This window comes from Adiantum capillus-veneris, chromosome 11 (genome assembly GCF_014529385.1).
Source record: "Adiantum capillus-veneris isolate H3 chromosome 11, ASM1452938v2, whole genome shotgun sequence".
NCBI lineage: Eukaryota > Viridiplantae > Streptophyta > Polypodiopsida > Polypodiales > Pteridaceae > Adiantum > Adiantum capillus-veneris.
The window spans coordinates 20,691,126-20,717,041 of record NC_140941.1 but is presented as its reverse complement, the minus strand read 5'-3'; the positions used below and the strand labels follow the sequence as shown (position 1 = coordinate 20,717,041).

Genomic DNA, 25,916 nt, shown 5'->3' with positions numbered 1-25,916 from the left:
AGACTGCTACTCCTCTGAACTCCCCCCGCTCCCTGTAGAGATCTCTTGTCTGGTCACCAGCTGTTGCCCATAAATAACCCTTCACATGTGGCATACGCTGTCCCGGTATCTGGTGTGTCTCTGAGTAGAAAACTATGTCTGTGTCCCTAAAGCTGTCTTCAAAGGCACCTACATCTAGCCTATATGATCCGTTACAATTCCACGCCGCTATCCGGAGCATCGCCCCATAGGTCTCGCACCGTCATGCTGAGCGCTTTTCCAGAACCACTACTTTCCCTCCTCTATAAAAGGCGATTTTTCCCTTTTCTCTTGCTGCCCTCATCTCTGGCATCAACTCTTGCATGTGTGCCACTTGTGCCAATGTAAGGTCATCTCCTAGGAAAATACCGGTTTTCTTAAGAGTTGGCCTCTTGTTTAGAAATTCTTTCCTTATTTCTATATTCGGGAATCGGAGAATAAGTGCCCTATCCTTTACGTTTCCCTTCTCATCTATTCCTTTCTTGCCCACTCTCCATGCACTCGTGTGAGTAGGCTCTGTGATGCCTATGCGTTGTAGCAGTTCCTTCACTTCTTCATCTACATTCTCTTTGTCTTTGACTCTTGTGACCCGCACATGCAGAGCCCGAGTCTTCCTTTTCTGCTCTTCCTCAATGGTCATATTAATAATGGTAGAAGTAGGTGTGGTCTCGAGCATCTGGGCCTTCTCTTTCTTCGCATCCTCAATCCATTTCTCTGCTTCATCAACCTTTTCTTGTGTCTTCACAAGACGTTCCGCCCATGAAGATGCCGTTTTCGATGTCTGTTCATCTCCTTCCCATCGAGCTTTCATCTGATCCTTCATGTCCTCGAGCTCCTTCAGCACCGAAGGTTGGTCGTCTCCCCTCTCCTTAGTTGCAGATTTGCAAGCTACAAGTTCTCCTTTTAGCTCCTCGATTATTGCATCCTTTTCCCCCATGTGTTTTTCCATATTTGTTCTCCATGCTTCAAAACTTGCTACTGCCTCATCGAGTTTCTTTTGCATAACGCATTCTGTTACATTTACTTCGGCCTTGATTAGGTTTCGTAATTCCGTTTTCAAGATCTGAATCTCCTCATTCTGTATCCCCCGGATCTCTCTCCTTAGTTCTCTCATCATGTCTCTATACATGGAGTTCTTGTAGCTCTCAGCGCTCGCGTGCATTTCCTTCTTGATGTCATCTCTCATGTAGTTTAGCTCTGATTTGAGCATCACCTGGACCTTCTCCATCATTAGTTCATCATGTATCTTGGACGTTTTCCCCACGCGTAATGATCCTGGTGATAGTACAGTATCTCTGTTTCTCCGCTTAAATGTGGCTGTTGTTTTTTTTGGGGTGGTTTAGCTATCTACACCCGGCCCTTCCCCTTCGGTAGGCAGATCCATCGAACCCGAGCCACAATTGTGGGGTAGGGTACTAGGGTGAGGGAGTGAGTGAGAATAGGGCAAACTTAAACCTTTTTTTTATTTTTTATTTTTCATCTTAAGGCTTTTTACCCTAAGGCTTAAAAATCTCTCTAAATTTGAACGTAAGAGCTTAGACTTGCTACACATAGATGAAGGGGGGAATTTGCTACGCGTAGGGTTGCTGGGACTTGCTACGCGTAGGACTTCAAGGCAGCGCGAGCAGGAGCCGGCAGAGCAGCGCGTGCGCGACCTGTCTTGCTAAGGGCGCAGCCTTGCTGTATGTTGCTCCGAGCCAGATGATAATCAGGGCACCGCCCTGTTGCTTGCTGCTTCGAGCTGGTGATGAAGAGGGCGTAGCCCCAAGTTGACCGTTGCCCCAAGGCCTGCGATGATGGTGCTGTAATGGCTTGTGGCCCCCGCAACAGCAGCAACAGCGTGAGGGGCAGCCGGCACACAAAGTGGTGCGCGCCTCTGGTAGTAGCAGTGTTCTCGCGAGCCTCAGGGCAATATGAGAGAGAGTGACTTTGCATGGGTAAGTGTGCCAAGTGGCACACTTACTTTATAACTTAAAACCCATTCAACTTTTGACTTTAAAAGTTCACTAGGCCATTATGAAAATGTGCAAATAACTCACATGTGGTCACATGAATGCTACTTATGAAAACATCAGATGCTCTCCGACATAATGCCGTAGCGGCACAACTCTTGCATCACCTGTTCGCACTTGTCCGGCCATTTGGCCCGGCCTCAAATAATTAAACTTAGTTTAATTAGCTTACCCTAAGGCCTTATTAAAAGATCACTGTTCTAAGGACCCCATCTCCTTCCTGTGCTCGCACTGACGCGCGTAATTTTGTGAGCCTAAAATCTGAGGCTTCTGTCTATCCCTGCCCGATTTCCCAATCACTAGGGCTTCAGGGTATTTTCTACTAGGGTCTCTCTGAGGTGGTCTGGCCCACATTTGGGTGCACCTAAGGCCCTAGAACTACTAGTTCTATTTTGGTGTGTACATAACTATTTAAATAATTATTTTCTAGTAAATAAATAAATTATTTACAAAACTGACGTAGTTACACTTGACATGTATTTTTGACCTATAGGGGCTTTTATGCCGTTATGTTGGCAAAATTGGGTCAAAACCCGCAATTACAGCCATGACAGGTTTGGATAGTTTGATGAGAGTTAGATGAAAGCGTTTGGATCCTTTTTTTGCAGTAAGAACGAAGAAATACCGAAAGGGACGCCAGTCTTTTGGGCCTACAAGGTGTTACTCTTTTGGGCCTACAAGGTGTTACTGTTTGCTTGGAAGCACTCTAGCTGCCAAGCCGTGTGTTTGTTTGAAGTGTAATTCCCAGTCACAGGTTTACCTATGAAGTTCCTTTGTGTCGTAAAGTAGACACTGTCAAGATTGGGCGAAAGCTAAAGTCTACCATCCCACGGGCCGGTTTCTGTGAACCCCAAAACATTGGCAAAGCTGCACACTGAACATATGAATGAATACAAGGGGAACAATGGTCCCTTTATAGGGATCATGGACACCTTATAAGGTGTCCAACAAACTTGCCTGACCCACATAAACAGCCCATAATCTGGGGTGCCCTGGAATAATCCATATTATCACATTGGACAATAAATCGTCTGTGGGGACCAAGTCTGGTGCTCGGCGAGACACATACAGGGGAAACATGCAGAAACTAAGGCTCTAACCATGGAAACCCTAGGGGTCCTGCCTCATGCCAGCCTGCTGGGTGGGCACATATATGGTTCGCAGCGGTACATCTACCTCAAATATGTCTGGGCACAGCCACAAAACAGCCCTTAGTCCCTAAGCTGCTCGTGGGAGATACTAGACCACCACCGGGCAGAAGATGAAACTCATTGGGCGCATATATGGTTTGCAGCGGTACATCTACCTCAAATATGTCTGGGCACAGCCACAAAACAGCACTTAGTCCCTAAGCTGCTCTTGGGAGATACTAGACCACCACCAGGCAGAAGATGAAACTCATAAGAGGCTGAAGACTGCAATTTTTTGGCCTGATTTGAATTTAGGTATTCCCTTGCATTGCGTTTCAATAGAGTACTTGTAGAGGGCCTACCAACAAAGTGAACTATGCACACCATTGTGCCTATCCACACAAGTCCCGGGGCACAGCTGATTACAAGACTATTATGATTTTTTTAATGGAGTAATGCGGGAGGCAGAGCTGAATCACGCTGCGTTAAATTATCAATCAGGCAAAGGCACAAAAGAAGAGACTACATTGCTCCTTTGTATATCGGGTGCTATTCATGACCTCTAGATGTTCTTTGTTGCAACTCCTGTTTGAGCTCTCTATTCCTTGTCTGAGAGGGAATGCGGGGCATTTGGAGCATATTGTGAAGGGAAAATTCTGTTCTTATCATTTTTAGTACTGCAGCCACTGCACCACCGAGGCATAACATACACGTTGATTTCTAGACTCTTTCAACTGCCCGAAGAGCCAGTCATTGAGTTTGTCTGATCTCATGATGAAGGAAGCCGTAGGCTGGAACAATGCATTGACCACTCAGACAAAGATGAAATGTTACTCTTGATATGATATATCATGAGAAACTGATGATTTATTTTTAATTACACGCGAGAGCAGCTATTTTGCACCCTGAGAGGCTTGATAAGCTAGATGTCTAGTTGGGGCTGCACAAAGGAGTGCGATGTGACTTGTGTATTTAATAGCCAGCCCTTCAGAATGCTTTTACTCGGTAATGCCATTAAAAATCCTTAAATGTTATGCTTTTTGACTAAGTGTAATCATTTGTCGAACTTTGCTTCAAACATGCCTTGGGCGAGTAAGAATTTGGAGGATTCCATAATCAAAAAGTTGTCTTCAGATTGTTGAACAGATTTAAACTATTGAAGTGCCTGATTAACTGGGATAACAACGGTGGATGAACTTAATCTATTGAATTGTTTCAAAGACTAGGACTTTTTCTGCTGCTTGGTTCATGGATTCGAAGTGTTATTCGGTAATTTTTCCTGCTTCAAGCAAGCTTGGGATCATTAATTTTTCATGGATATGCAGTTTCTGCAGGAAACACTACAGGCTTTTTACAAGTCTTTTTAGAGGGTGGTTTGAATCAGCAACGGATAGCGGTAAGTCCAAACACATATACGAACTTATAGCCTCTCTCACTATTCACAATTCTTATTTTTCATTCTCTTCCAGTTATCATAACTGCAGATATGTGATGCAGTTGCAGTTGCTAGACTCTTGGGTGTCATGCTTGTGCTTCCACAGTTTGATGTAAATCCTTTTTGGCAGGATTCTAGGTATGATACACTTCCTAAAATGGTATATCAAGACGTGCCTTACATGATCTTACTGAAATTTCTGTTTGTTGACAGCTCCTTCGCAGATATTTTTGATGTGGACCATTTTTTACAAACTTTAGAGCATGATGTCTCAATAGTGAGAGAATTGCCAAAGGAATATTACTGGAGTTCAAGGGAGTACTATGCAACAGGTGTTCGGGCGACAAGGGTGAAGAATACACCTGCTCGGTCACCTCCAAGTTGGTTCCTGGAGAACGTTTTGCCTGTAATCAAAGAGTGAGTTATTGGAAATTGCTTTTCTTCCTACCTTGTGCAGTGGAAGAATTTTGGCTTAAGCACAAATAATCGTTTCTATTCATGATTGTTAAATTAGCTAGTGTTTTTTAGTGTTAATTGGTGGTGATAAAGCTGTTTTGTTGCATCTCAACTTGAAAAGTTTGTGGCAGCTATGGCATTGCAGCAGTTGTCCCTTTCTCTCATCGGTTGGCATATGATAATATTCCACCACACATCCAGCGCTTGCGTTGTAAAGTCAACTTCGAGGCATTGCGGTTTGTACCTGCAATTGTAAAACTAGGAAATACAATTGTACAACGTTTAAGGGCATCGGAAAGATTCGGGCAGAGGGAGAGAGTTTATACAGAGGGAACTGAAAGCAGAGATCTGGATTCAGATATCAGCAGAAAGAGTGGAAAATTTGTAGCTGTGCATCTCCGGTTTGACAAGGTATCTGACAATATTCAGAGAATTTTGATGTATAAATGTAATGCTAAGCATGTTTTCCCTACTTGTGTCACAATGCTAAACGTGTAATGCTTTCCTACTTGTGTCATAATAGTGGTTAGAGCTACACATTTGAGGAGGCACGCTGTCTGTCTTTAAAATATCAGTCAAGCTGAGCCTTTTTGTATCCTTGCTTGCATGATAGGCATTCCCCATCCTCCTCCTCGCCAATAGAGGAATCTAGATCTCATGCAGTGCGTTCTCTGCATTAACACATGCATTCATCACCCACACCGGTGCATATGTGCATGAACCTGTATCTGCCACAAACACGTGAGCGCTCACACACATCCATTATATTTATGAAGCACTTTTTGCATAGTAAGAGTTGCTTTTCGTGCTTATTTTCTGTTTGAGCTTCTGTGGGCCATTTCCATTTGGCAGTAGGAACACATTTGATTATTCTGAGATATCCTCTTCTGAGTGCTCAAGGCTGTAGGTCTGCTTTCATTTGAATCCGTGTACACCTCAATTTACCCTCTTTCTTGTTATCCGTTTAAGGTAAGCCAGCTGCATGGCTCTCAATGGGCTTACTCAAATGGGTAGCAGATTTACTGTTTCTCTTATATTCAGTTATCTGATATGTTGCCTTTTGATATTGACAAATGTTTCTTCAGGGTCATTAGAGACACTACTAGGATTGAGATTTCCTTGGTTGTGGTTTGTGCTTGGAATTAATGGTGTTTCAGATGCACTTGTGGTTCTGCAACCTGACATATGTTTCTTCAAGTATGTTAGAGACACTAGTAGGATTGAGATTTCCTTGGTAGCGGTTTATGCTTGAAATTGATGGTGTTTCAGATGCACTTAATGGTTCTGCAATGTGGTCTTACAATACGCCTTAACAAAAAGGCACACAAAATGGTAGTGCACATTCTTGTGCTGGCTAAACATCTTCTAATATTGATCTTCTTGTAGGACATGGCTGCCCATTCAGGTTGTGATTTTGGAGGTGGAAAAATAGAGCAATTGGCGCTTGCAAAATATCGAAGGGATTTGTGGCAAGGAAGGGGATCGAATTCACGACACTCTGAAGTGGAGCTTAGGCAACATGGCAAATGTCCTCTTACCCCTGAAGAAATTGGCTTGCTGCTAGCTGCACTGGGGTTTAATAATAGGACTTGTCTCTATTTGGCGTCATATAAGGTCTGGTGATACACCCAAAGAGATTTTAGTATAGAGTTTGAATGCTGACATTTTGTCTGATTTCTTTCTGCTGACATTGTGCAGGTGTACGGAGGCAGCCCGCGAATGGCAGCTTTACATGAATTATTTCCTTTGGTGCAAAACAAGTACAGTCTCACGACAGATGAGGAGATTGGCCAGTTCAGGGGGAAGGCTTCACAACTGGCAGCGTTGGATTATTATGTAAGCTTGCAAAGTGACGTCTTTATTTCAGCTTCCCCTGGAAACATGCACAATGCTCTGGTAAGTTGTTTCATCTGCTCAAATGGTAACTTTAAGCATTTCTTGTGCAAGCTTCATTCTTGCTTCCTTTGAGAAGAGTGTTATGCTGATTGCTACATTTCAGAGTATGTGCAAGCTTGTAGAGCCATCCAAGAACCACATCAGCTCGTGGCACGTTCATAACTTGACAATTTTATGTAATTTGATGATCTTGAACCTCCAACAGTTAACCATAGTATCGCAAACATCAGAGCCTTGCCCTTGCATCAGAGATACTATATAACTGTGTGTACTCTTAGTTTGCGCATTTTATGCCATTGGATGATCTTGAACCTCCAACAGAACATCCTTAACCATAGCATCGCAAACATCGGAGCCTTGCCCTTGCATAAGATATACTATATAACTGTGTGTACTCTTATTTTGCGGAAGCTTTAATCTCTCAACCAAAGCATATTTCTAAAACTATATTTCTCCATTATCAATAAGTATGTGCACCTGGATCAGATTGATGTCTGACATCAGATAGACTTTGATATACATCCGCAATTGGGCACTGACGACATTAGTGGGGATGTCGTAGTATTTACTTTATACTATGCATGATGGAGCTGATGGTTATTTTGTCTTGTGGGTGACTACCATGAGTATATACCTTGGACTTTCGTTTTAAGGGTGAATTTGGGCTTATCCTGGATTCATCTAGGTATATTTCTGATTCTATAGCGGACATGCAGACTTCACATTGTGAAGGTTTTGTCCGAGCTACGACCAGTTGATACTGTGCTAATTCTTGCTATCTTTTCTGGGCGTATGCCCTATCAACTACACGAGTTTTTTGCTAGTTTTTCCTATTTAATGCTTCTTTTAGTGCTAGGCTTCATTATGGCTGAGTTTGCCCTGTAACTCTACAGTTATGACAGAAACTCAGAAAGCAGGTCTTTGTATGCTCGTTTATGTGTGGTGTGGTAGCATATATTGGTACCTAGTTCTACACCCGCTATTGGGCACTGACGACGTTATTGGGAATGTCATAGTATTTAGTCAATACTGCATGATGGAGCTGGTGGGTTATTTTGTCTTGTGGGTGACTACAGTGAGTCTATAACTTACACTTTTCCTTTCTAAGGGTAAATCTGGACTTATCATATCAGAAAGACTTTTCTTGGACACAAAGATAGGGAATCAGGGGCAGGGATGACAAGGGACTTGGTTCCAATCGTTAAAGGAGGCATTTTATGGACCTTTGAAATTGCTGTAATCTTGTGAAAAACAGCGTGATACGTTTGCATGCTTTCTGTTTTACCTTTCACATTGTATGTGCTTTCCGATTGGAAGAGAAAGTTATCTAGCTAGTTTCATTACAACTGAGTTACAGACGTGGGCACATGAGTTTTCCTCGCTTTAGGAGGGCAACACTTCATAAGGAGGGCAACACTTCATAGGAAAAGAAAGTCTAATGCATGGGTCTGGTGTGGAACAGGTGGGGCACCGAACGTATGCAGGTGTGAAGAAAACAATCCGACCAGACCTCATTCTCTTGTCTCAGCTCTTTATGAACTCCACCATGGATTGGAAGGATTTTCAGGAGCAAGTCAGGTTCGGCCACCGAAATAGGATTGGCAATGTGAAGCCACGTCAATTCAAACAATCCCTATATACATATCCAGCACCTGATTGTGTTTGTAAGCAAGAGTAGTGCTACCAGAGGAAAAATTTTCAGCTCCATTTGCCATGTAGACGCTTCATTGCTTGATTTGATTTTGACCGGCCAGTTTTGTGGAACAGAAAAATTCACCTGAGTAATGGGTTTCTGGAGAAGTTTTCTCGATCCATCCTGTCAATGACTCAACAACAAGCTTTCAGGCCTTCAGTTAATTGCTGATAATCTTAATATTGATCACGGATGTTATCAGAACATGCAGGCACACTTGCCCTTGTTAAGCATTGAAATATGCGGGGATAGCGATTTCCAAGAAATGAAAGTGCTGGTTGCAGTTTGAAGTAGCTGAAATTTATGATTGGATGGATATGTTCAAAAGATAAAGTTTTGCATTATTTAATAAATAATGCAGAATTTATGATTGGATGGATTTTTTCAAAAGATGAAATTCTGCATTTTTTAATAATAAAAGTTAATTTCCTTTTTCATAACGTGCATTTAGGAACCTTCTGCAGCTTTCTTTTTTTGCTGCTGCTTCCTTCACGTGGTTGGTGCCATGAGTATCGTTCTCCTAACCTTTAAATTTTTTTTTGAAATGCATATTTGATTGCTGTTGATTTCGTCTGGGGTTTTGGTTAGTGTGTGTCAAAGTTTAGCTTGCTCAATGTGGAATAGAGAACCATGTAATCAATGCATGTCATGGAGTAGAGTTTGCACCCTAGTCTGATGCTTCACGTGAGCCTAGGCTACACTGGTCCACTTTTGCATGGTTACACTCTCATTCGTATATAATTTACTTGTCCTGTTGCTTTAATACTAGGTTGGTTTTTGCCTGTGAAATGAACGAAATAGTAGGCATCAAGTGAGCTCGAGGTACATTGATGCAAGGAAAAACTTAAAGAAATAGAACCTCTCAACTTTTGAACAAAACTTCTGGGGAAAGTTACCAAATTAGCCTTGAAATTTGTGGAAACTCCGAAATACCCCTGATATTTTGCCCAGAATGTCCTTTATTTTCCATAAATTCCCAAAGTACGCCTAGTTGTAAGATCAAGCATCTTCGAAGGCTCTTTTTTTTCGAGACTTCATACAAAGTTTGGTTTTCCCTCAATAGTCAATGACAGATCTGGGATTTTGTATGGTAATGGTTCCTTTGTTGTAGACACAAGTGCCTCTATTTGTGTTGTCATTGGCGAAATTGTGTCCAAAGGCACTCAAAGGTTGATTCCTGTTGTCAAGTAGAGTAAGTTGCACAAAAATTGGGTATCCCTGCTAAAATTGTTTTGGCAAATTTCTCACTTCTAGTTTGGTAGCCTCTCTTTGAAGCTAGCAGATTGAATGAATTGAAGGGGTAATTAACGCATAATGACCTGGGCAACTGGTGTGATGTTCCAAGAAGTGACTAGCAGCTTTGATGGTGATTCTTGATAGCTTGTATACATGATAGGTGAGTAGTTAAGGTGGTAGAGCCAAAGCTCTAATTAAAGATGGAGATGATCGTCCACACATTGTTACATTGTCTGTTGCTTGGGTTTGGGCGGGCGAGCGCACACGCGTACGCACGTGCACACACACACACACACACAGAGGTCACTTTTAGCAATGACTCACTTACACAACAATGTCCCCAACTACTCATGTATCCTTTCTTTCTCCCTCCCTTAGCATTGGACACTCCCTTTGAGGTACTTCCCTCTTGCACTATCCAAGCTTATGGGAACCCCCACAAAGTATATTATTCATCAGGTCTATTATCCCTGTCAAAAAATCATTTTCACTCTTGAATGTTTCTCCCTTCCCGAGCATGATGGGATAAGCTTTGTTGGTTTCCCTTGCCTATTGCATAGCAATGCCTTCTCTGTTCCTCCTCGCCCCTTCTCTCTCCACCTTGCAACATCACTAAAGGCTCACATGCCTCGATATTGTTGCTGAGACGCCTACACAATGTGATCCTACATAGATTCTGGCATCGGTGCATCAGGGTGACTCTGTTCAATCTCGGTTGGTGGTTCCTCTATTTATTGGTGAGGGAGGTTCTTTGCCCTCACTTCTTTCATTAGATTGGTGTGTCTGTATTTGAGATAGTTGATGCCCTTGGTGATTTCACTCATTGCTCTGTGCATTAAATCTTGTTGGTGATGAGCTTTTCTGATATTTTCAACTTATGAAACATGTTGTTGGTGGTTGCTGCCTCACAGGTTCTTTTCTTCTGATTTTATTTCGGCTCAAGAAAGTTAGCACTTTGAATTGACTGTATGGTTTACAGTTGATATATAAATATGATATTGTTTACTCAAGAAGATCTACTGAGGTCTTCCTCTTTACTCAAAAAATGACTTGAATCTATACCGATTGGTTTGTTCAACCTAATTAGAATAGTTGGTAACTGAGCATTCATATTACTTTAATCACTGTTGTTGTCTCACCCCTGTTGATTTACTTTGACGTTATGGATTTTTGGTGTTATAAAATCAACACACATGGTTTATATTAGTTTCTTTGTTTCACTAAAACATTTATATATTTTATTGAATTGAGGGTTGAAAAATCCTGTTAAAAAAAAAAAAGCACTGAACTGATTACAAATCTACAAAAAGGGGGGGGGGGGGGGGGGGCTTTCTAATCGCTGTTGATTGCCATTCATTAATTAGCTGTGGTGAACCAAGTTTTATCAACCCTAAACTCAATTAAAAACTTTTTTGCTTGGCCTTTCGATTGTGTTGCATGGATTGTCCTTTATAATTAATGTACTTTATACTGTTTTGGGATTGAAGAAAGGATGACCTGGGATGGCTTGCATGGCTTATAATTAGATACCAAAAACATAGTTCCCATAACTGATCAGTTTGGTTTTTTGAAAAAATTGGTTTCTAATGTTGAATAATCACAGTAGTCTGGCGTTTTTTACTTAATATGTTTCTATGAACATGGGTATTTATAAGTGGTGTTGTCCATTTAGGAAATGTGTCTAAGAGATGGCGGCCATATGATGGCTCGGAATACTTAGCCGATATGGTGCTATTAAATTTTCTACTTATGTTATGTTAAGGAACTTAAAATTTTTCTAGCTTGGGATGACTACCTGTGTTGCGGGAGCGAATCACACCACCCATAAAGTGCATGCAACACAACCTAGATCAATATAATGTCAATTGAGGACACAGATGACACGATAGGCACACGAAGGAAGTCTCTTTAGCTTGTTGGGCTGAGACCAGCCTACACACACAACGCTCTGGAAGCCCAACTAAACCACAATCTAGAGTCTCACTGCTCTCAACTACACCACCTACCCACATATACACAAACGGAAGGAAACTCACTTAACCATGTTAGAATCGTACGAAACTTAAGGAACACCATCCCCTGACTAGGATACACCTGTCTCAAAGCCTCTACACTCGAAACCCTCATTCTAAACCCATCTGTGAAAAACGCGTATAAAGAAAGAGCCGGATTTCAGAATTGCCCGAAACTGAAATCTATGACTATCTATGTGTAGCTTATGTCGCTACGATTCTAACAAGTACTTGCAGGCGGAAAACAAACATCGTTTGATATACTTACAGCCGCAAAGATCTCATAGATGCATGAGCGCATTCACTCCGTTCCATGAGGAATGCTTGGGATTGTCGCGTAGCTCTTGCCGAGATTAGCGCAATGGTTTAGTCGGATCTACAATGTGATGAACGAGCGAGGAATCGCGCCAGGATGAAGCTCACGCTCTCTCTCTTCCTCTCTCACACACAATCGACGTAAGCTTAAAACTGATTTTGATAAAAATTTGTCTTTACAAAATGACCTAGGTACCTTTTATACTAAGGTCACCTTAAGTTAAACCTAAAATAGAGTTTGAGGGGTCAAATGGCTTTGTATTTACAATCTGGAAGTGCCATTGCACCCCGACTTCTGCTACTAGACTACCTACTTATTACAAATGATGTTTATAACCATAATCCTGAGCATTCCATGACTCTCAAAAAATAAGGCTTTGTTGACATTACGTGGTTGTCGATGTCGGTGCGGTCTTTGTTGGCGTTTTACTGATGTAAAGAAAGTAGAGGTTGTAGCCTTTGCACGTGCTTGTCTTGTTTGTCCAATCCAATGTACATAGTCTTCACATGATTCAGGAAAACCATAATTGATGAAGAGCTTTATGTCCTTCACATCCATGAAATGATTTATTAAATTTGCCAACTTTGAATATTTCTCATTCTCAGAAACAACTTCTACAATCTGTAGGATTGAATGATTGGCTTTCGGATCTTGTGAACCAATGACAACTTTATAAGGACTTTGTAGAAATTTTCTGGCTAAACCTTGAACTTCTTTAGGCCAAGTTGCACTTCAATACAAAGTCTGTCTGTCAGGTCGAATCTGGGAGATAATTTTTCTGATTTGAGGTTCAAGATCCATGTCCAACATTTGATCCACCTCATCAAGGACAATCGTCTGAGATCCTCTGATTACTTTTGTGTCTGCTCTTTTTTTCATTGGAGACGTCTTTGTTCCTGCATCAAGGTGATCAAAGTTGCATTTGCCACTGTTAGCTTTTGTGTGCTTTGTAAATCATTATACTGCTTCTACTTGATATATGACTTAATTAAAGCCCAACAAACCCCATTTAGTTCCCCAAGTTAGTAACTTGCATCAAAAAGAATTTCTTTAGATTATTCGCGATAGATGATTGTTGATGAGCTATCATTGTCCATTTGTCCCCAAAATTCATATCATGATGTACAGGGAATGTAGGTGGCTATCATGGCTTCAAATTTGAAGAAATTGCATCTCTGACTAGCTAGGGGTTATACCTTTTTAAAAATAAATAACTAAATCATAACCCTTAGCTTGTATTCTCTATTTGTAACCTTCTGACAAAGTTTCGTTTGATTTTGACTTGTATTTGGCATACAAGCTAACTTTTTGAATTTCAGTATCAAGAATGACTGATGGACATATTTGGCACCTCCTGGCTACCAAAGACATGTAGAACCAATGATGATGATCAAAATTGGGCTCAACTCTTGGTTGCTCCTGCAGACATCAATCACAATAGATGACTGGACTATCATTTTTGCCCCTTTTATTCTTGTCAGTATTGTTAGTCCCTTTTTTTTGTTAGCCTTCATTATGTTACATACAAGATAGAAGATTTACAGTATAAAAATCTACTCCCTGTATACGACATTGTAGTCACATGAAGAGTCTGATAGGCAACTTTACACTTGATCGGTGCTTTTGTTTAGTCGTATCACCAACTTCCTTTGTCCTTGTAGTCTATCTTGGAGTTTGATGACCATTCTCAATCATGTTTGGCCTCATGTTGTTGTTGAAGGTTGATTAGCATTCTTTTCTTACCTCTTAACATTATCCATTGTGCGTACGGTGTTTGAGATATGCTTCATGAAGTTTCTTGTACCTTCTTCTCTTTGTACTGCTCGACATCCTTAGTCTTTTGTTCATCTGGATTATGATTGTTGTTGTTGTTGATTATTTTTTGATAATCTCAAAAAAAAAACTAAATAAAACCAAAAATCAACTCAACTCGAAAAGCAAAATCATTCTAATGGAATTCTAAACACTATGTACATTGTATACATGTCCCTAGGGGCTCATATATGGATTTTGTCCTTATATTTCTCTTGTAGCTCTACTATGAGGGCATATACTCTGAATTTTGTCAAAAAATATCACAATAAAACGCAAAACTTCAATACAACTCACAAAATATTTCCCTCTAATATTCATATATTAGGTCCGCATTTAGAATGCCTCCCCCCCTCTTATTTGGACTCCTCCTTGACGAGAGAGTATCACTAAGGGTATGTATTGTGCTTGGGCAATCAAAAATTGTGCCTCTGCAGGCCGTGTAATGTAGCCCTATTATGAATACACAATCAATGCATGGAAAAGATTTATGTTGTGCAAGATGTGAGTATAAGCATTTTGCTTACTGGCGTTTGCTCTTTGGAGCTTTTGTGTCGTTTGCTTATGGAAAATTGTAGAGCTTTCTTGAAGGCTTACTTATCTGTTCGATGCTTCTTTGGAATCCAGTTTAGCCTTGTGGTTGGTTGTTAATTTTGCATTGTTCCTCAGAGTGGGTTCTCTTCTAATTGTATTGTAACCGTAGGAGGAATTCAAAGAATTCAAGCGGTGGTGCAGTGACAGTAGGTTTATTGGCTCCCTTTGGGACCCACTTCTTCGTGATTATTGATTGCTGATGCTGCTCGTTTGGAAACCCATACTTGTCCCGCTTTGTTTGTGTCTGAAGAGACTTCTTTGGAATCCACCTTGTCTTTGTGTGAGTCTTCACCAGTCTTTGCTTCGGCTCTTGTACATTTGGTTGAGGATTGGATTCAGACTTTGGGAGTGGACCATTTAGCCGTTTTGGAATCCAAATGAACTCCTGACCTCTCACTACTTGAGCCAAATTCTTTGAAACCCAAATCTGTGTTGTGGAATCTTGTGACTTTGTGTTTTTCTTAGATGTTCTTGCAGGCTTCGACTATTTTTCTGTTGGCATTGGATCTTGTGATTTTTCACTAAAGATCTTTGTCTTCTTGATCCATATTTTGGCCAATTCTAGCTCTTTCGTATCTAGATTTGTTGAACTTTTTGTTAAGTATAGAGCTTGATTTACTCCTTGTAATTTTTTGTATTAAAAATGCACATTTGTAAGGCTCCCATTATGAGGAGAAGCCATCGTGTGTGAAGAAAAATAACTTGCCGAAAAATAAAATCACTCTCGAGCCCGTCGAAATATTCCTTTTCGTCAGAATATTATGGCCGGATGACGGCTGAAAAGTGGTCGAAAAACGACCGATCGGTTGGCCGGTTGGCCAGTGGCTGGTAGTCAATTGCCGATGGCTGGTGGTCGGAAGTCAATGGCCGGTGGGCCGGTGGCCGAATTCAATGGCGGGTGGCCGAATTGAAAAGCGGATTTGTCGTCTCAAGGGCGGCCACATATGGGTGGATTGGAGGGTCCGATTTGGACTTACCTACACATGGCAGTCTCTCATGAGAGAGGGAAACCCTTTTGGCCTATAAAAGGAGGCCATTTCTACACATATTTCATAGTGTGAAGTTGATGCCACAAGGTGGGTGTGAGGTGGTGAGAGTGAAGCAAGGCGGGAGCTCCAAAAGAGTATAATCCCTTTTGTAACTTACTTCTTGTTTTGAAGTACTAAAGCCATTGGGTGGCTGTTTTTCTGTGGACGTAGCCCACATTGGGTGAACCACGTATATCGTGTGTACTCTCTCTCTCTCTCTCTACTCTATAATCTCTTGTGTGTGTAAATTATCTCTCTCCATTAAGTAATCTAGTCAATTATCTACTTAGTACGTCATATTTCCTAACAATTGGTATCAGAGCAAGGTTTGCTCGTAGCTAAATTATCTCAAGGAAAGGATTCCTTGAATTGAGTGGGAGTTATGGCAGAGGAAGGGAAGGTCAAGATTGAGAAGTTCAACGGAAAAAACTACCAAGATTGGAAGATACAGATTGAAGACTATCTCTACCAGAAGGACCTCTATTTTCCACTAGGCGGTCTTGCAAAGAAGCCCGTAAGGATGGTAGATGAAGCATGGATTGTCCTTGATCGAAAGGCACTGGAATGATCCGGTTAAGCTTGGCGTCAACGGTGGCCTTCAATGTTTCGGGGATGAAAACCACGGAGGACTTGATGAAGTCACTTGATGACTTCTACGAGAAACCATCGGCATCCAATAAGGTATTTCTTATGAAGCGCTTGTTCAATCTAAAGATGACAGAGAATGGTTCAGTTGCAGAACACCTAAATGACTTTAACACAAACATAAGTCAACTTCGATCGGTGAAAATCAATTTCGATGACGAAGTGCGAGATCTCCTTATACTATCATCTCTATCGGATAGTTGGGACAGCCTTGTGATGGCTGTAAGTAATTCTATCTTTGGTACACATACTCTTAAGTTTGGTGATGTTGTGGGCGTTCTCCTAAGCGAGGAAATGCGAAGGAGAAGTACAGGAGAATCATCAAGTGCTGCACTGTCAGTGGAAACAAGAGGAAGGCCTAAGGAAAGGTTCAAAAAACAAAAGGGTCGTGATCGCTCAAGGCGGAGCAAGTCACACACAAATTCAGTTTTTGAATGTTGGAACTGTGGCAAGAAGGGCCACTTCAAGAAGGATTGCTGGTCCAAGAAGAAGAAGGAGACAGAGTCTCAAGACAACAAGCCAACATCGGAGGCCAATGTGGCAGGTAAAGTAGAGCAAGATGCTCTAATTCTCTCATTAGACAATGTGTCTAATTCCTAGATAGTAGATTCTGGGGCTTCATTCCATGCGACACCACACAAGCAACATTTCCAAGATTACACCAAAGGTAATTTTGGGTATGTATACTTGGGAGATGATGAAGCTTGTGAGATTGTCGGTAAAGGTACAACCTCTGTCAAAACTGCTAACGGAAATGAATGGAAGCTTAAAGATGTGAGGCATGTTTCTTCTCTTTGGAAAAAATTGATCTCTACAGGATTATTGAACAATGGAGGTCACAACATTGCATTAGAAAATAAACGGTGGAAGATCTCAAAGGGATCTTTGGTGGTTGCCAAGGGAGAAAAGGTCGGTATACTTTACTTGTGTACTATCAGCACGTAACCTTCAGCTTGTGCAGCAACTACAGAAGTTGATAGTGCAGTGTGGCACTACCGACTTGGGCATATGAGTGCCAAAGGAATGCAAACCCTTCAAACAAAGAAGCTTCTACCAGGTTTAAAAGAAGTGGACTTAGAGTTCTGTGAAGATTGTGTTTATGGTAAACAAAAGAGGGTACAATTTCAAAAATCAGGAAATGAAAGAAAAAATAAAAAACTTTTGGTTCATTTTGATGTTTGGGGTCTCGCAAGTACACCATCACTTGGTGGCTCATTGTACTATGTAACATTCATAAACGATGTGACTAGAAAAACATAGGTTTATGTGATGAAGAATAAGTCTGGTGTATTTTCTATATTTCAAAGGTGGAAAGCCTTTGTGGAGAATGAAACAGGTACCAAGGTTAAATGCCTCAAATCCGACAATGGAGGTGAATATTGCAGCCAAGCTTTTGCAAGCTTTTGTGCTAGCAATGGCATTCTGAGGCAAAGGACAACCCCAAGAACATCTCAACAAAATGGGATTTCGGAAAGGATGAACAAGACAATCATGGAGAGAGCACGAAGCATGCGGCTACATGCAAGCCTACCGCTTGAGCTTTGGGCGGAATCTGTAAGTACGTATGTGTACTTCATCAACCGGTCACCCTCAACGGCATTGGATGGGGGAGTTCCAGAAGAGGCATGGACAGGTAAACCGGTGAACTATGCATTTCTCAAAGTGTTTGGGTGTGAGCCTTTCACGCACATAGATAGAAGCCTAAGATCAAAGCTAGATGCAAAGTCCAAAAAGTTTTTCTTCATTGGCTATGGAGAAGGTGACTTTGGATAACGCCTATGGAATCCTGAAGATGGTAAAATCTTAAGGAGTAGGGATGTAATTTTTAACGAACAAAATATGTACAAAGATTACTTGGAAAGAAAACAAACAAAAGAAACAGTGATGAGTACATGGAGCTTGAGGACGGTGAAGACTCAAGGACTGCAAACGGTGACAATGTGCAACAACGCCAACCAAATGAGGAGCCTCAACCTATTCTCCGAAGATCTACAAGAGCAAGTAGACCTCCAGAAAGGTTTGTTCCTTCCTTCAACCATCTCTTGATCTCAGATTCTGAAGAGCCAGAATCATACGAAGAAACTATGCAACATGAATCCAAAGAAGAATGGACGAAGAGCATGCAAGTGGAGATGGACTCATTACATCGCAACCAAACATGGAAGTTGGTTGAGTTGCCTAAAGGTAAGCGGGCACTTCAAAACAAATGGGTGTACAAGGTGAAGGAAGAAGAAGGTGGGAGGAAAAGGTACAAGTCTAGGCTTGTGGTAAAAGGGTTTTCTCAAAAGAAAGGTATTGACTTCAATGAAATATTTTCTCCTGTTGTAAAAATGAACTCAATTAGGCTTGTCCCCATTATGAGGAGAAGCCATCGTGCGTGAAGAAAAATAACTTGCTGAAAAATAAAATCACTTGCCAGAAACCAAAATTTTCACGTCCACCGGAATATTCCTTTTCACTGGAATATTATGGTCGGCCGGCGGCCGAAAAGTGGTCGAAAAACGACTGGTCGGTTGGCCGGTTAGCCGGTGGCCACACATGGATGGATTGGAGGGTGCGATTTGGACTTATCTACAGAAGGGCGGCTACACATGGCTGCCTCACACATTTCATAGTGTGAAGTTGATGCCACAAGGTGGGTGTGAGGTGGTGAGAGTGAAGCAAGGCGGCCCGCTCCAAAAGGGTATAATCCCTTTGTAACCTACTTCTTGTTTTGAAGTACTAAAGCCATTGAGTGACTGCTTTTCCATGGACGTAGCCCACATTGGGTGAACCACGTATATCGTGTGTACTCTCTCTCTCTCTCTCTACTCTATAATCTCTTGTGTGTGTAAAGTATCTCTCTCCATTAAGTAATCTACTCAATTATCTACTTAGCTACGTCATATTTCCTAACACTTTTTGGTTCTGACTTGTTGTTGCATACTTTGGTGATAAGTGAAAACCTACCTAATATGGGGTTCACTTTGGAAATCTGCAAGATGCATTAGGACTTTGGAACAAATTGAACTAGGTGAAGCACTATTGCATAAGTAAAACTGAGGATCGCTTACACTATTTAGTTTTGAAATCTGCTGATTTGATGTAAATAAGATATTTTTTTGAGTTGTCTATAGTAAAAAAGCTTTACTTTGTCTAACACTCCCTTCTTGGATTGGCTGCAAGTAATGAACATGCTTCTGAATACTCTACCTTATGGTAAATATCATTTGGGTTTTCTTGGATCATTTACTCTCTTATGATGTCGGTTGAGTTCTGATACCTAGCTACTGACAAGTTTCTCATATTGGTGACTTGTTTACAAAAACCACTATAAACTATAAGCGTTTTGGATATAAGGATTATTGGAAGTAATGCATGCTAGATGGTAGCTTATGGTTTTACTGACTTTGATAGGAAATTTCTACCTCAGATGTAGGTTTTGCTTGGCATAAACTATCACCTAAACTATTGGTTAATGGTTGGCATACCTTTTGGTTATTATAGTGAGTGAACCTCACTAATGGTTTGTATATTAGTTGATTGAGGATCTTGATTATGACACATATAAAATCTTAGGTCTGTCTCTTGATTACAAAAACCAATCTAGACTGCAAGTAGTTTACCAAAAAGGCTACTTCGGAATAATGCCTCCTGCTAGCTTGGGATACCTGTTAGAGCCCTCTTGCTGGCTTGGAATACCTGTTAGAGCCCACTTGCTGGCTCGGAATACCTGACTAATTTAGGGATGCTAGGTTTTCCTACTTGGTAATGTTTTGGGGTTACACATGTTTGACTGTTCACTTTAGCCATTTTGGGTTAGAAAAAGGGGACGATTCATTGAAAACCTAGCTTATCAATGGCACATACTTTGATGATTGTTGGTTCGTAACTTACCAAATGCTTGGTTGATAATACCTTCTAGTAACTAGCTTGTTCTTATGTTATTTAACTAGGAAGGATTCAACATTTGTAACTTCTAAACTACATGTCCGAAAACCAGTCAGTTGTGCTGTATAGATAGTAAGTGAGTAAACGTTTAAAAAAAAACTAAGAATTGATTAAAACATAGATTTTATGAACTAAGATGTGATTAAACCATTTTTGGACCTTAGATTTCATTACAAACAAGAGCACCTTAAAACCTGAAAGGGGTTTGACAAAAACCCTTCACGGGGATAAAAAATGGTTAAAACACTTGGATTACAAGGGGTAATGGCCTTCTGATCAGAACTTAATCTAATTAAATATGTATAAATTCCTTTAAAAAATGGGTTAACTATTTACTTTTACAACCTATTATAAAAATACCACTTGAATAAGAAGGGGTGATGGCCTTCTAATAACAAGCTTAAAATGAAATACTTTTTTTTAATAAAACACACACTTTACTTGATAAGGAGGAGTAATGGTCTCCAGGTCTCACTATGACAGCCTCATTACATTTTGAGAATGGATACTTTGTGAATTTAACTCTTCATGTATAAGTTTAAAAAAGTTTTAAGTAGGACATGGATAACAACTAATAGGGTTTGTTGACACATGTAAAACATATTCAAAGCTAACAAATCTGTTGTCTTGTTTATATGGATGCAGGTTTGTTGGCTTTGCTGCTATCCGTCAACTTTGGCCTGTCATTGTAAAATTTGGCCTATACCACTTTAGTATCAGTTTTTCTTAACTATCTTATGTCAAATCACTAGAATGATGCCTCATTCTTACTATGATTTACAAAAATGAATCAAAGACTGAGTCATTTTTGTGATAATCCTTGTCCTTTGTCTAAATCTAGCTGTCTTTTGAACTAATATGTTCTTTTGTGTATAAGTCTTAGTTTAAAAACAACAACACACACGTCCTAAACACAAGGTTTTCCCACGTTGATGGCTTTGGAGAATTTTCATCTATAGGTTAGGATTGACCCATTGCCATTAATTCGTTGTTGAGTTGATAGGTGTTAGGTGGTCTTTGGATTCCTGCTCACAGCTACTGTAGTCTTTGACTCTACTGGATTTACGTTGCAAGTTAATCCAAACTTACCTACTCTTATTTAATTATTTTGATTCTTATGATTTCAGGAACATTTTACCTGTAAATGGACTACTCTTGGTCAGACGATTCATTTGAAGACCATCTATTGAAACTAGTATGTAATGGAAATGGACTATGAACATTGAGAATAACGGAATTAAGTAAATTGCAGTGAGTATTTTTATGAGAATACTTTGAGAAAATAGTGGGCGAATTTGATTAGAGGTAGCAACATAACCATTATACTTAATTAACTTGGCATCAATAATAATTTTCAAGAGAGAGAATAAGAGAATTTGACAACAGTTGAGGACCGGATTTATGTAGAGCTGTCCCCCCTCCAAAAGGCTTTTGTATTATTGTTTCTCCCATAAAGAGAGACTTGGTACAATACAAGCTTTGTGTTCCTTTGAGACCTTGATGGTGATAGAGAGCTTCATGCACCACAATTATGCTTGTAACTTAATCTAATGAAAGCATTAACTCGTTCCTCGCCTCAGTCCCAAGACCTCAAACACCTTCAAAGGTGGAGAGAGCTAGAAGGGAATGAGGGTAGGGAAGAGGAAGAAGAAGTAACTTAACGGAAAGAAATAGTGTCCTCTCATACCATTACACATAGAGCTTGGCATAGCATAGTAGGATAGTGATGGAGATGAAGAAGATGGCTAGCATAGCATTGAAGCATGGCTCTTGGTTGGATTTGTATTACATAGCGAAGAGTGTTGGTGTAGGCTCTCAACTTCTCAAAAAAACTTGGAGAAGGACATGAAGTTCCTTGCACTTCACACAATGAGAGAATGAGAGCAGATGAGTTTGTGTGAGAGGGAGTATACCCCTCAATCAAGGCCCTAGCCTCTCATGGTCGACCCCTCTTCCTAGCTCATCATGAGATTTGATTGGACCCCCTAAAACTTGGCCAATCACATGCCTTGTGCATTTCAAGGAACATGGGTAGGATTTGGACAAGTGTCCTCCTTACGCCTTTGAGAGAGAGGGCTTGATAATATCTAGATAATTGATTAATTCATCTCAATGCTCAATGGAACCCTCTTTAGCCTAGCCAATATGATTCAAGCACACCATGTGGCTAAGCATAGGGAGAACCTGACATGTATCCTTGTGCCCCTTAAGGAAGGGGTGCCCTAGTGGAAGGTCAAGTCAAGCATGTCCCTAGCTTTGGGGCTCGCCCCCTCCTATGTAGGGACCCTTTTTTACTTTAGCTCCTCAAGCCCTTACCTTCCAAGCATGGGGAAGCTTCTCAAGCACCTTAGTCAACATGCATAGGCTTATTATGAGCATGGGATCTCTCTCTGTCTCTCTCTCTCTCTCTCTCTCTCTCTCTCTCTCTCACACACACACACACACACACACACACACACACACACACACACACACACACACACACACACACACACACACACACACACACACACACACACACACACACACACACACACACACACACACACACACACACACACACTAGTATACTAGTCATAAATGGTTTTTTTGCAAGAAAAACTTTCCAAAAGAAACAACCCCCCCCCCCCCCCTGGTTGCATAATAATGATAACTGGGGACTTGGCCCCTGCTTAGACCAAAACGTGAAATTGAAATCATTTCATGGGGTAGGTGGCCCCCTGTCCACTCTCGATCACCTTCCCAGGCTATGGTGCCTACAAGCTTGAGCAGTTGAGGGCGGCCGGCTGCATTCAAACTGATGACTCTAGGAGCGTGCATGACTTCCTATTTATACTGAGGTGAGGGCACACTCTGGCCCTCACTTAGCCCTGGAGTAGGTCTTTTTTTTTTTTTTTTTGCTGCTGTCTGATCTTGCCAACATGGAGCTTGCAGCTCAAGTAACATAGGTACCTTATTAAGCTTAGGATTTTGTTTAAGAGGTGTTGCAATACCTTGCATAATAAGAGAAGAATGATGTTGTCTGAGCTTTACACTGTGTATTTTTAGAAAGACAAATTGTTTTGCCTAGCACTTGAGAAAAATAATGGACTCTTTTCACCTTCATATAATCGGCTCAGAATGTAGCCGTTGCATAATCTAGACTATTGTACTTGGACATTTTTTTGAGCCTTGGGACTGCTTGTGCATACAAAGCATCTGTTTTTTCTAGCCTATCTTATTGACTGTACACTTGAAGGAATGGTGTTAGCTTGGGATGGTAACTATGGGCATGATACACCCCCGTCTGCTATGGCCTAACATAGTATGATATAACATCATAGTAATATGGGAGGGGCTCCTGACCTTGGATGGCTTATGCCGCTTTTTTGGTAAGCTGTCGGGATATGTTGGCTCTTCATAATGTATGTGGTTGGCACCTCTTAGGCAATGATTAGCTGGAATGCTTTGGTGTACATCGGGAGATAGGGGTCTTTTTCTGCTGTTGTTTTGGAAAGGAACTAATAAGGCTTTAAACTGCCATATGATCTTGTAAATGGGTTTCTCTAAGAAAATCACTGCAGGGAATTGCCGTCTGCCTGCTTTACCTAAATCTTGGCATAACTGGTTTTTTCTCAAAAAAAGAGGGTTATTCTTATAATTACTGAGGCACTGTGTATTTTTTGTATTACTGTACGTTCTCACATTTCCTAGTCTTGGCATAAATGGCTCTTTTCAAAAAATAGAGATACTCTTAGCCCTTGAGGCGCTTGATACTCTTTATCACTGTGTAAGGTACCTAGTTATGAATCTGTGGCACGGTTGGCTTCGAATGGGAGACTGTTGTTATAAATACGGTTAACTGGTTTTGTTAAAAACTATTGGGTCGGGGCATGACTATCATATGCCTAAAAGCCTCATTTTCATAGAATGGGACTAAGTTACTTGGACTCTGTCTTGCTACCGGGTGGTGTACTGGCTCCTTCTCGAGCAGTCGCAAGTTTGTAGCTTCTGGTTATTGTTGGCTCTGCAAGTGGTGCGCTACTGGTTATAATAGGTGAAGTTTGTGCGCATACTGATTAATTGGCACTCTGTTCTTAAACATTGCAGGGCTTACATTTTTTTTGACATATAGCATGACGTGCAAAATGGGAAGGTATATGTTAAAAACTACTTGTGTTGGCGTGATAAATTGCTGGGCTTAAGTATAGCTTGACACTTATAATTTCATATAAAAACAAATGGTTGGGGTGTTATTCACTGCATCTAGTACCTCTGGTTGATAAACAAGTAAGGTATCTCACTCAGTCAAGGGCCGGACACTGTCGTTCTTGTAAAATGGATAATGAATTGTGGATATCATTGGCATTATAAAGGTAAGTATATGGCTGGTGTTTTCAGCTTTGGCATAGCTTCCATGCTATGATTCAAAAAATTGGGATTCCATGTGCTAGAAAAAGTCGGACATGACCTATCTTTGAATAAAGGGATACCGATGATGCCATGGGATTACTAAGTGTGAAGGTAAGTATATGGCTACTATTTTTTGGGCATAAGAATAGCTACCAAGCTATGGATCTTGAAAAGTTTTGGACTCTTGATGGACTTCACCACTCACATTAAAAAATCAAATGTAAATTCAAATGTGGCAAATGTACAGGCTATGGGGGATTCAAAAAATATTATACATCAGCCTATTGCTGATGAAAATGTGCATGATGTACTTGATGAGAGGAAAGAACTGAGAATGACTAGGCTAGAGGTATGCCAAAATGGCTTGTGCATACTTTGTGTGACAGTAAATTGGATGCACCTTTGTCTAGTTGTACTCATTCATGTTCTTGCCATGCATCTTATGCATTAGATTGTTACGCTTTGGCTGTGTCTAGCTTACGTGATTTTGAGGAACCTCTATCTTTGAGCCTTACTATACACCAAGCGAATGTTTTGGAGCGGATCAAAAGTTGAGCGAATACAATGGTTGCAACATACATTTGAAAGATAAATATTGTGTGTGTGATAGAGAGAGAGAGAGAGAGAGAGAGAGAGAGAGAGAGAGAGAGAGAGAGAGAGAGAGAGAGAGAGAGAGAGAGAATTAAGACATGGAGCACTTGAAACATGCACTTCTAACAACATATATAATGTATGTTTCAATGGAAAAACAATTTTGACAATAGTGACATGGGAGACAATCTTGGGTATCTTTGGTTGTGATGACTCTACAACATATAAGAGCGTCAACAACTTTTGTGACAATCTTCAACTGAGAGAGAAGGAAAGACACATCTTTGAGTGGATCACCTTCCTAGATTTCCAAATGGAGAGGCTCCAAAGGGACTGGATGATGATCTCCCAGATGCATATCTCTTCAATGTAGAAATGGTACCTAAGTGGTCCCAAGAGATAGTAAGCCTACTATCACACGATCGAGAATTTGATAAGACTGACCAACAACATAAACAATGGACGAATATGATGCCTACTTGCTGGAAGCACATAATCAGGACTTAACAATTCATTGCTCATCCACAAAAACTTTCTAATGCTTGAGACAGTTGGGAGTGTATTGGCCAACTATGCATGTTGATGTTCATGATTATATAACTAGTTGTGCCAAATGCAGATCAAGCCCCTACCAGTAGAACATGTGACACTGTTTCAGATAAAAGCTACACTAGAATGGAGTCAATACATTGTTGAATTCTTGGAAACGCAAACATTTCC

At 40.8% G+C, this 25,916-nt stretch overlaps 1 protein-coding gene across 1 annotated transcript in view; it reads left to right on the top strand.

Annotated features, from left to right (window-relative positions):
- The window catches only part of LOC147446969 (O-fucosyltransferase 31-like), a 99,756-nt gene extending 90,696 nt beyond the window's left edge, over positions 1–9,060 (top strand). The window contains exons 4-10 of the mRNA XM_086522883.1: positions 4,486–4,556; positions 4,645–4,733; positions 4,809–5,012; positions 5,183–5,462; positions 6,438–6,665; positions 6,750–6,947; positions 8,410–9,060. Of these exons, the coding sequence (XP_086379009.1) occupies positions 4,486–4,556; positions 4,645–4,733; positions 4,809–5,012; positions 5,183–5,462; positions 6,438–6,665; positions 6,750–6,947; positions 8,410–8,625 (1,286 nt within the window). The 3' untranslated portion in view covers positions 8,626–9,060. The remainder of the gene's footprint in view (positions 1–4,485; positions 4,557–4,644; positions 4,734–4,808; positions 5,013–5,182; positions 5,463–6,437; positions 6,666–6,749; positions 6,948–8,409) is intronic.
- The last annotated feature ends 16,856 nt before the right edge of the window (positions 9,061–25,916 follow it).